The sequence below is a fragment of the Egretta garzetta genome, unplaced genomic scaffold (assembly GCF_000687185.1).
Source record: "Egretta garzetta isolate BGI_Z169 unplaced genomic scaffold, ASM68718v1 scaffold432, whole genome shotgun sequence".
NCBI classification, from domain to species: domain Eukaryota; kingdom Metazoa; phylum Chordata; class Aves; order Pelecaniformes; family Ardeidae; genus Egretta; species Egretta garzetta.
In genome coordinates this window covers 52,535-64,251 of record NW_009258794.1, presented here as the reverse complement: position 1 = coordinate 64,251, position 11,717 = coordinate 52,535, and the positions used below count along the sequence as shown (strand labels likewise).

General features: G+C 44.3%; 1 protein-coding gene across 2 annotated transcripts in view; it reads right to left on the bottom strand.

Moving 5' to 3' along the window:
- The window catches only part of LOC104135905 (SWI/SNF complex subunit SMARCC1), a 49,499-nt gene that overhangs the window by 17,360 nt on the left and 20,422 nt on the right, over positions 1-11,717 (bottom strand). For both annotated transcript variants that reach the window (XM_009649600.2, XM_035889308.1), the window contains 6 exons: positions 9,491-9,616; positions 8,336-8,454; positions 6,951-7,075; positions 6,080-6,139; positions 5,379-5,416; positions 2,679-2,800 (listed from right to left, as the gene is read on the bottom strand). In XM_009649600.2, the coding sequence (XP_009647895.2) occupies positions 2,679-2,800; positions 5,379-5,416; positions 6,080-6,139; positions 6,951-7,075; positions 8,336-8,454; positions 9,491-9,616 (590 nt within the window). The remainder of the gene's footprint in view (positions 1-2,678; positions 2,801-5,378; positions 5,417-6,079; positions 6,140-6,950; positions 7,076-8,335; positions 8,455-9,490; positions 9,617-11,717) is intronic.

The following is an 11,717-nucleotide window of genomic DNA, read 5'->3' as shown; positions in this document are numbered from 1 at the left end:
ATGGGCACAAACTGAAGCAGAAGAGGTTCCAGGTGAACATCAGGAAGAACTTGTTGACTGTGAGGGTGCCCGAGCCCTGGCCCAGGCTGCCCAGGGGGGCTGTGGAGTCTCCTTCTCTGGAGATCTTCAACCCCCGCCTGGACGCTGTCCTGTGCCCCCTGCTCTGGGTGAGCCTGCTTGGGCAGGGGGGTGGCACTGGGTGAGCTCCCGAGGGCCCTGCCAGCCCCGGCCAGGCTGGGATTCTGTGAACTCATTTTTCCTTTAAGACCTTACTATGCAAATTATTTGAGGGACCTAAGATTTAACCCACCTATTACTAAGTGAGGAAATAGCTTCAAGATTTTAAAAAAATGTCCATTTTATCCAGAAGCGTCAGAAATGCGGGGCTTGTTAGAGTAACTTAAGACAGAAACTCATACAATAACACACTTTGTGCATGTTACAATCTGGAGAACTACAGTGGTTCTTTAAGATTTGTTATTTTTAAAGGGAGCACAGAAAAATACATTCCTTACAAATCTTCCGTCCTCCTCTATGTTCAGCTTTTAACCCACCACGTAATTGTCCCTTTACGCAGATACTGCTTACTCTTAACTTGTCATTCACAGGAAAATACTCAAACTTGAAGATGAATCAATAAACTGTCCAGATTTTGGTTACAAATCACCTTGTTCTGCAATGAAGTTGCCCAAAGCTTAAGAGATTACATTGAAACTGAACTGAGCATTAAATGAAATTTATCTTTTTTTCACTAGAAAGTTAGTTTTAGCAATTACTGTTCTAAACCAGCAGTTTACAAAACATTTTGAGAGAAGGAGATTAGGATCATTCTTCAGCTCGCTTTACATTAGTTGTGCTTGGACACATTAAAGATGTAGTTGCAGTTTGGGGGGGCTGCAGACAGCGATTCATTTTTATATTTACATAACCCAAGAAGCATCTTGCAGGCTGAGGTGGGACAGCACCACGTATACGTGCTCTCTAGTTCTCCAGATCTACAGAAACCAATCCCTGAATGGAAAAGTTCTCGGAGATGGAAGAACGTCAGTCTCACAGCCGCGCTGTTACTCCAGCCTTCAGTCCAAATCAGCTTAACCTGCTGTTTCTGGAGCTCTAGCGCCCAAACCCCAAAGCCTGTTTTCACATCATCCCTCTACCTTGTGGATGTCCCCTGTTCCCATCAGAGATGCTTTAAGTTCGCCTTCGGTGGGGTCAGAGCAAGTACACCTGATGCAATGAGAAGTTCGTTCTGTTTCTTCAGAAATAGCGCATGAAATCTTTCAGCTGCGTTTCCCAGATGGATTTAGCTCCCAGAAACGCCATTAGAACCACTGCTGCTACCACGAATGCACCGATCAAGAACTTTTAACCAACCATCGTTACCCATCGTGCCCCAAAGGCACTTGTACAGCAGTGACAGTGAGCTCGTGACGATTTCTCACCGCCGTAATTTCCTCAGAAGGGAAGCGTTATTGTACCTTCACTTCACAAAGAAGGAATTGAAGCACAGAGACTGCAGAGGTGCCTACCTCGGTTTCAAGTAAATCTACGCCAAGTTGCCTTTCCTGATCGACAGCAGATCCATGGTTCTGCATCAGCAGAGCATTTCGGTCTCCGTGCTTAACAGAACGACACCTCAAGCTTTTCAGCTCAGAAAGCAACTGGAGCACCTATAAATTCAGACTATGTGATCCTTGGCTGTTCTGCTTCCAGGATCATCTCAAAGTGGGAGAGCAAGGGGACGGAGAAAATGGATGGTTCTATTCATGGGGATTTAGGTCAACTCAAGCCACTAGCACAGACATAGCCCAAGCGACTGAGTCAAGGTAGCAAGGTTTGCCAGAGCTGGAAATTGAACCAACCCTTACACTACCAGTCTGGCTCCCATCTTAATTCACTACTGTGAGAAATTACCCACTTTTAAAAGTTCCACATGAATCCTAATATTCCAGTGTCACACACAGCTTTTTAGCGTCCAACCTAAACAATGTCTCAGCTCCCAGAGCCAAGACAAAACGCAGGCTCACATGCAGCCCTTCCAGACAACTGACTATTCCTTATTCCATTTCCAAAGCAGTTTTTTTAATAAAACTACTACCCAAGAATTTGAAGTGTTGAGGGACTTTCATTCCCAGTCACTCGCTTCTCTTCCCCACCAGAGAAGTCGGAGTGTACAGAGAACATTAAGGTTACTATAGCAGGTTACATGGTCATAGCACACCACAAACCACTGGCTCTGAGGATTCCAAAACAAAGCCAGGATCCTCCCTGGATAATCAGTGACTTATCCTCGAAGTCAGGATCTGAAGCAAAATAAAAACCCACCAGATTTCAGTAGCAGATAAAAACGCAGAAAGATCATACAAGGACGGGAGAAGCAGGGAAGAGAAAGGAATTATTTTCCCATGGGAGGTGGGAAATAAAAATTCATGTAAAGCAAAAAAAATGCTGAGAAGGTAAACTTGGAAGATCTATGCTGTTTGAAATTATCTTCCTCATTCCCAATCTCTGAAAACTGCCAGAAGTCAGCTCAAAAAGATTTTTAAATGGAAAAGATGTACCCATACACAGGAACTAGACCTAAGCTAGACCTCATTCCTTTCAGCTCTCAGCTTGATTATGAGAAACCACCACCAAAACTCTAGCAGTCTTCCCCCCGTTCCACACTACTTCCTTACCAGTTGTAGTCGAACCAAGATGCATAGCTTGGAATAATGATGTGGTTGGTTTGTTCTGTGACGTTATCTTCACCTGGATCAATCGAACGGCTTTGATCGCCTTTGTTGGGATCTTCATCTTCCTGTACCACGGAGGGAATACAACGGTTAGTAGGCTGCAAGAGACATAGCTCTTGACCAGCACAAAGTTAGTCCAAAACAAGCGCTTTCCAACCCTGTGCAGAATAAACTTTTCCTGACGCAATCTCTGGTCAGCGGGGAAAATCTCAGGGACCAGAGAAAGTGTAATCTGTGTCCATAGAAATATGAAAGCAAGCATAAGGCTGGCAAGAAGTTTTTACAGAGCCAGCTCTCAAATCTCAAGGACGTACTTGGCAGTGCAGTGAGATCACGCTTTGCGTCCTGTTTACAAAATGAAGCACGCTCCAACTGTGGGAGCAAACGCTGCGTTTCGGTTCTGCAGTATACTGCGACCACGTGTAACGAATACGGCACGCGTCTGGCGTCCTCTGCAAGCTGTCAGCCCAGCTCTCGCTGCCATCTCCAGTTACTGACACCGCACCGATTTTTAATATTCTCTGTCATTTAATATTGTCTATTGTATTTTTTTTTTTGCCACTTTTCTTCCATTAACCTTCTCGCCCCTCAGAAGAGTATTAAAGGAAATCATATCCATTACGTCTAGTTTCACTGGAAGACGCTTGTCAGCAGTTGTAGTTTCATGTCTGTAAAACTGCATCTCATGACCCTAAATTCTTGCTCGGATAAACTCACTTTGATCAATCTCAAAGCTGGTCTTGGCTATTTCTCCCTTGTGAAGAAGGGATACTAAGTTCTGTCTGTAACTCTGCACGCCCCCGTATCTCCTTCCTCTCAGAGGGCGAACAGACCCATGAGTTTGCTCGTACAGGGCTGCAAAGACAGCAGCAAGCAAGATTTTAAGATTTCCAAGAAGAGGGACAAGCCTTGGGTCGCTTTCTTTTGCTTCCCAACAGAAGTCCCCTGTGAACACCAGGTATTCTGCAACTTGAGTTCCAGCACACACTTGCCTCCTGATCCCAAAAGACGGAGAAGGGCACGGAGGCAGGACAAGAAGAGGGTCAGGACATGGTATGAACTCTATGAGAAGCCCTCGGGTGCTACCTGAACAGCCCATAGGGGCAACTCAACATTAGATGGTTTTGTTTACCTGAATTACTAATCCAGACAGCTTTCAGAGAAACAACAGACTCTTAAAAACAGCCGAATCCCTTAAAAACACCAAGACCTTAAAGAGTCATTGGTATCAATGACATCTTTTGGGGGACAAAAATCCCCCAAAGATAAAGTACCGTTCTAAATCTATTTAGTGACCTGATAAGAGCTATTCAGAAAATAAATCCTTCCTCTCATCATCCCCTCAACTTCTAACACCCTTCTCTCAAAATGCATTCACTACACAAAAAAAACCAGACCACCATTTAGCACAGGACATAAAAGCAAACTTCTTCCAGTCTAAACATGGGACAAATACTAAGGCTGCTGCATGGTTCCCACAGCTCCAGGCCATTCTACAGCCAGGGATGGAGAAGTTACACTGGAAAAAAAGAGTATTTCCATACTGGAATGGCCTGCTGTTGCAGTAGGCAGGGCAGGTTTCCCCAACATGGAAAAGAAGAATCGTATTTCGGCAATTTCTGTTCACGCGTCTGTATCTAAATACTTAAACCCACCGCTCCCTGGTGCGACACCTCTGCCTAAAACCCAGGAGAACGGCTGCTTACTAGCTAGTCAGTGGTTAGCATGCCCATAGTTGCTGCCTTCCCCCCATTTTAAAACAGGAGAACGGATTTTTGGGTACTTCTGAAAGTACATATAAGAGACGGGACATATGAACTGAAATAGGGTAAAACAAAGATACGTCAGTATGGAGAGACAGTCAGATTTTCTTGATTATGTGTACAACCAATCCAAGGGTCTGCGCAGGACTGCAACCGCATGAACCCAGCAGAGCTGCCATCTCTTCTTACCTGCGTGATCAGGCAACCATCTTATACGAGGCAAGCTGTAAAAACAGTGCCTGGCACACCAACAATGCAATTAAATACAGGAACTGCCCCCACAACTCTATTAGAACGATCAGGAAGCCTAACTGGCGTTTAGATTTAGCCCTGACACCTAAAGAAAAAGCATAACCTTCGAAAAATCTTGCATCTGAAGAATGCTGCTTAGAAAATCCTTTGCATCTGCCTCCTCATTCTCGTTTTTAATATACTAGATCTAAACACACAAAATAATCTCACAGCCTTTGTAGTATTTTTATAATAGCAAAACAACATTCCTATCAGTGACTAATTTATATATGACTTGAAAAACATGACAGGCTAAGCTACTGAAGATGAGATTAAGATCTTGATAGGATAAGGGGGAATGGTTTTAAACTAAAAGAAGGGAGATTTAGAATAGACAAGAGAAAGAAATTTTTTACGCTGAGGGTGGTGAGGCACCAGCCTGGGTTGCCCAAAGTGGTGGTGGATGCCCCATCCCTGGAAACATCCCAGGTTGGGTTGGACAGGGCTGGGAGCAACTGGATCCCAATGCAGATGTCCCTGCTCATGGCAGGGGGTTGGACTGGGTGACCTTGAAAGGTCCCTTCCCACCCAAACCCTTCTGTGATTCTATGATCTCAGTTTTGACTTGGTAAGAAGCGGCTGCTATTACCTTTCCTCCAGTTGCCACTGTCTCCTCATCCTGCTCATCTGAAAGGCAAAAGCAGAGAGAGTTACACTGATAAAAAGCATCCGATTGCTCATAAGCCTTTCTAGCAATGCAACTGCTTAATTGGAAAGAATATTTCATTTGGTTTGGAAGGGAAGTGAAGAGGAAAGCAAAGTGGACCACACCTCATTAAGGCAATCTCGCCCTCATGCAAGCACTCAACTACCCCAGACAAGGGAACAGACACGAATACAGAGGAAGGATAATTAGAGTTTTTCCACACTTAAGAATCCATACCTAAGCACCACCTTTCCCAGGGCCCTAGAGGTAGCCTTGTATAACAGGGTACCGTACACTAGTTTATATCTCTTATGCCAAAGGCTTAGCAAAGCTCAGGGAACCGGTGATTCACACCTTGATCCCCAGTAAGAAAAGAAAGACTCTGCCAGGGAAGGGATTATACGGCAGATTAAAAAGAAAACAAAAGAAGATGCCTACAAGGGAACAGCCTTGCAAGTGAAAGAGAGTCGGTACATTTTGACTTGAATACACACAAAAACTGAATTAATTCAATAAAAGAGTAGAATCTAGATTCCTTTCAAAATTGAGAGATTTAAAAATTGCAGGCTCTGTTGGCCCGCAAGCCAGACTTTACTATAAAACTTAGGGAGGGGGTGCTGGAGGGTGTTGCACATTTGTTTTACCGAGGTCTGCCACCGTTCCTCCTTTCACAGGCGTGTTTTCGCTGTCTTTCTTTGGGTTCACTACAAAAGCAAGCAAGATTGAAACCCTGATAAGTAACCATCAGACAGGATACAATACCAAAGTCCAGCATGCTTTTACAGTCTTCTCAGTCAACAGTTGTGTTGGTCCTGTCTTTGCAGTTCAGGAGAGTTCATCTGTGCAGCTGAAGCACAACAAGCCATTTGTTTGGCTTCTCTCTCATTTCACATCTGAACACAAAGCAGCTTCTATTCCCGCGGTTACGGACCAAGTGCTGTACGTTTTCCACCTGTACAACACGGAACAATTCCTACAAGCAAGTTCAAACCAGGTAAAAACCAAATGGTGTGACACCCAAAATGCTTTGGTGTCCAGGGCTTAACAGAAGGAATTATTTTTCTGACTTATCTTTACCGAACAGGTATTGCATAGATGAACACTTTTCTGAAAAGGATTAAGAACTGAATGCATTTGCCGTGCTGCCAGAGTTCCCACTCATTTAAATGTGCTTATCTCGGGTACCTGGCAGACAATTCATTTCCTCCAGAAAACTCCACACCCTAAAACATGAACTCTGTATAATGGGGGAGAGCGATCCTAAAAAAAAAATAAATCAGCGAAACTGAACATTTCAGTGGATTTTCGTAAACATATTTCAAAGAGCTAAAAGAAGGTGAATCCGCTGCCCTTCTCAGCTGTCCCATTCAAATCCCAGAGTAGACAAATTTAGATGGGCACAGATCACCTGGCCCCATGCTATTTCACAGGTTTCACAGAATAGATGCATACTTTTTCAGTGCAGTTCAAGCAAAAGTTTTAACATTCCAAGAAGCCAGTGCATGCATATTTTACCATTTTTGGGAAGTACCACTTCTTCTATATTAGGTACTGGTGTGGGATCCTCCATGTCCTTTGTAAGATCTTCTTGCTCGTCTTCTTCTTTCTGCCCTCTCCTTTTCCCGTATAAGGCTGCTTGTCTAAAACAGATCATACACAAATTTTCTGCCAGCTGCAACTGCTGGATGTTCTCATCTTGATGCTATTCTTCAGGTATCAGGATTAAAGGACTGGGTTAAAACACGTATGGAAGCACGAATGGTGTAGGAAGTGGTGCTGGTGGAGTTAAAAATATTCCCTGTATATTACAAAAATGAAGTAAACTTCATAAAAAAAAGGTCTTTTCCAGTGTTTCAGGACTGGAGACCACCACCGTATATAGATCTGGATTCCAGCCCCAAACTGCACAGAATGTTGGCAGCACTTCCATGCTAGTGAGACCGAAGGGAGCAGCGGTTCACTTAACATTTGTCCTTTTTCAAGTTGCCATAAGGGCATCTGCTGCACAGAACAGCAGAGGCACCTTAAGAAAAAAGGCTGGCTTGGACGACTGGTCCTGGGGACTGAGGAAGCAGAATCACCCACACCTCTCCTTACAGAATCGAACTCAGGCTTTACATTTGGACAAAAAAGTAATTCCGGTTCTCAGACTCATTCCTTCTCACCTCTGATGATAAATTTCCAGTGTTATTTTAGGAGAGCCCAAGAGGTCTATTAAACGAGACCTGAATTTTTAGTTCAAAAGCGCTCACCTCCATATCCACACATAAACCCCCACAAATAATCTTTTATTTGGATATAATATTGCCTTTTTTTTTTTCTTTTAAGAGCTCAGACTAGCATTGGAAAAAACCCTAATCTGCTTCTGTTAAAGCTGCATTTAAGAAGTGGACTTTAAAGTACCTGGCTCTATAGACAAAACCCTCCTCAATTAAATGCAGTAATTTATGGGGCTATACTTCAAGAATGTATATGTGCTACATGACCGCACCAACAGAACCAGTCTGAGTTATCTATATATAACTTACTGTAAGTCTGAGTTATATTATCAACAGAACCAGTCTGAGTTATCTATATATAACTCAGACTTATAGTAAGTTATATATAATATAAGCCGAATAACTTTTCATTGGATAACTTCTACTCTTGATGCGGCAATGAACCCTGCCACTGGCTCAGATAACCCGGCAGCTTGTGCTAGATTCTCCTCCACCCACGGGCAATACATTTCTACAGAGTAAAGAAGTTACATCTACTGCTCAAGGAGAACCACTCGAGTCTACTGTAGAAATAATTATTCTCCTGTAATCTAAGGCGAGACAAGTGAAATGTGACAGGGATCTCCCCATGAGCATTTCTGCAAGGAAATTTCCCTCAAATGCCAGGATTTCGACACTCACCCTTTTTTCCCTGTCTTTTTTCTCGACTCCACAGGAGTGGGGGGTGGAGAAGGAGAATGCTTTCGCTTCCTTGTACTTGCTGCTGCTTTCCTGTCTCTCCTCTCCGGACTACGTACGGGCTGTTAGAGAAGTCAAGTAGTTAGCTCACCCCACATACTACAGTTATGGAAACTCTACGGCTACACTTTTCCTTAATACACTCTACAAGAGAAGCTAAAAGCAATAATATCACACTACAGGCACCACGTTCAGCTCCACAATACTTCCGTTTGTCAACGTGAAAACCCCTGCATTTTCTACAGCCACCCCCCAGATGCTGCAATGGCTACGTGTTTAAGAACGGGGATTACAGAGCAAGATTCAAATGCTAACGTGTGACTTATTCAACAGACCCTATACCCATGGGGAGTGATTTCCTAGCGAGTACCCTGGCCTCAAGGTTAAATGAACGCGTTTTCAGAGCCCTAACTAACTTCCTGCACTGGGAGGGATACAAAAACTAGTTGTAATAGCACATAGAGTTCAGAAATCAACTATTAACTGATGCTGTTTAACACACCTCTGGCTTCACTGATGAAGTGACCCACACAGAGCAGGTCCTATCTCCTACCGTCCCCAGGAATGGGGGAAAAAATAAAAATCAAAGTGCACACTTACACTTCTGGATAAAGGACATATGTCAGAAGAAAGGTAAACCAGACAGTGTTATCACAGTCTGGGATACTCACAGGGACAATCTTTTTAGCGGGGCCAGCTGGGACAGGACAAGGGGGGATGGCTTTAAACTGAAGCAGGGGAGGGTTAGACTGGATCTAAGGAAGAAATTCTTTCCAGTGAGGGGGGTGAAACCCTGGCAGGGGGTGCCCCGAGAGGGGGTGGAGGCCCCATCCCTGGGACCATTCCAGGCCAGGTTGGCCGGGGCTGTGAGCAACCTGATGTGGTTCAAGGTGTCCCTGCTCCTGCAGGGGGGTTGGGCTGGGTGACCTCGAGGGGTGCCTTCCCACCCAAACCATTCTGTGATTCTATGACCATAGGTACCTCAAACTGTTCAACTACCTTAATTTTAGCAACTTGGAGTCCCTAAAATTTGACTATGCAGCAATAAAGAATATTAACGTATCAACAGGCCACCCATTAAAGCAGAGAACCACCTACCTCTTCATTTTTCATGGAGATTCTCTGTCGAAAACTCACTGATTTCCTGTTCTCATCTACCTCATAATCCTCTTCATTCATCCATTCATTGAATACATCTGTGTCCAAAATCCACTTGGCGTGAACCTAAAGAACAGAACAACATACCAACATGCTGATGGCTTTGGAAAAAATTACGCCATGACAAACCTCACAGGATGAAGGAAACACTCGCAGCTTTGTTATCAGGGTCTGAACGTCCAAATACCTTGTACTGGTTTTACACGTAATAGGTGACTGTTTCAGGAGGCAATACAATAAAGGATGGACTGAATGCTGCGTCTGTTCCTTGGTCACTTTTAAGCCTTGTGAAGTGTGAGGTCAGCTCTCACAGCTGGGACTACGGCTCTGTATCAAGAGCATACTTTGGATGCTGAAAATTACCACCAAAATCTTCAAAATATACAGATCACCTTAGTAGATGTGCCACAGAAGACCAAAAACCTTAAGAAGAGTTGGCCGTTTCTTGGAAAGATTGACCGTCTTGACTAAAAATACCCACCTTCAAATAAAGTTCTAGTTTACAGAGCTGAAAATAAATTCTTGAGCCTTAGAATGATTTATATGCAAAAAGCACGCAGTTCCAGTTATTGACAGGTAACTACTCAGAATAACACCAAGTTATTTTCTGACCTCAGCTGCTCTAACACTGCTGTTCAGCTCAACAGCAGACCCACAGAGCCACACTGCATGTTATGGATAGAAGATTAAGCCAAATAAAAGGACAATAAAGTAGGATTTACTACTGTTCAATTATAACTGTTCTGTATTGTTCGCTTGCAATGAGCTAAATCAGAAAGGCAAATCATTTCTGTAGAAAGAAAACCAATTACGCAGAGAACCTAAATAAGGCTCCTGATGTTGGTTTGAGTGCTCACATGTTCAGCGCTGAGAAGCGCCGACTTTTTGCATCATTACAACATCAGTAAAGAGCAGAGCTCCCATTAAAAGGAACCTTTCAATAAAGAAAGGTGAGAGATGACCCTCAGGGATTCCATAAACAACGACTGGTTTTCTCATTCACCTCCACGCTGGCTCTAACGCTAGGGACAGTACCATTCACACACTACAATTTATTAGCAAGGCCAAGGATTTCAGTAAAATCAAGAAACTGAAACTGTGCCCTGTACTAAGAGGATACAGAAGCTGTTATCTACAGTGGCACTGAGCTAAGCCAACGAAGCCACTGAGCTAAGGCAACGAAGCCAAGAGCTTCTGCAGCAGCGTGAGCCCAGGGGACGGGGGAGCCCACGGCCACACACCATCTGTCAACCAGACCACGGCTCTATTTTGATCCCAACAGCTGAATCTGCTGGAAATAACGTTGCCATTACAACACCTCAAAGAGAACAGACAAGATTTTAATTGTACCACAGACTTGAAAAATTCAGATTCATTCTCCTAAAGCGGCTTCTTGATTTCCATATCACCTAACTGCTGATATTTTTGGCCATTTCTATATAACAGAAAAAGATGAACTTCCTGCACACAGAATATGTTTTAAGCCCTGTAATACGTGCGTGGTAATCTCAGGTTTCTAACCTGACAGTTCTTTCCTCTAACAATATTCTTCCAAAACCATCGTGAAGATACGGTATTTCCCCCCTTCCTCTCCTTAAACACTGAATGACGCCATTACGCCTCCTAACGAGCTGTCAGGTTTCATCCCAGCGATGGCTGCACTTCAGCAGTAAGGACAGGACTTACCTTTAACCAAAAATACCTCAAGTCAGGCCAAAATAAACATGGTAATTTCAGCACTGTCAGGGATACACAATTCTGTCCTGCCCACTCACAAAACACAGTATTTTTTCAACAGCGTTCCTCCTCGGACCGAAGAAATGCTTTAGACATTTTCATTACAGCTCTAGAAATACCTCTCTGCTTTTCCATATATATGGAAATAGAGCCATGTACAGCACGTTAAAACATCTATCGGCAGAGGACACCGAGCTGGGGGGGAGTGTGGGTCTGCTGGGGGGAGGAGGGCTCTGCAGAGGGACCTGGCCAGGCTGGAGCCATGGGCCCAGCCCAGTTGGGTGAGGGTCAACAAGGCCAAGGGCCGGGTCCTGCCCTGGGGTCACCACAACCCCAGGCAGCGCTCCAGGCATGGGGCAGAGGGGCTGAAAAGCTGCCCGGCGGAAAAGGCCCTGGGGGGGTTGGTGGAGAGGGGGCTGGATAGGAGCCA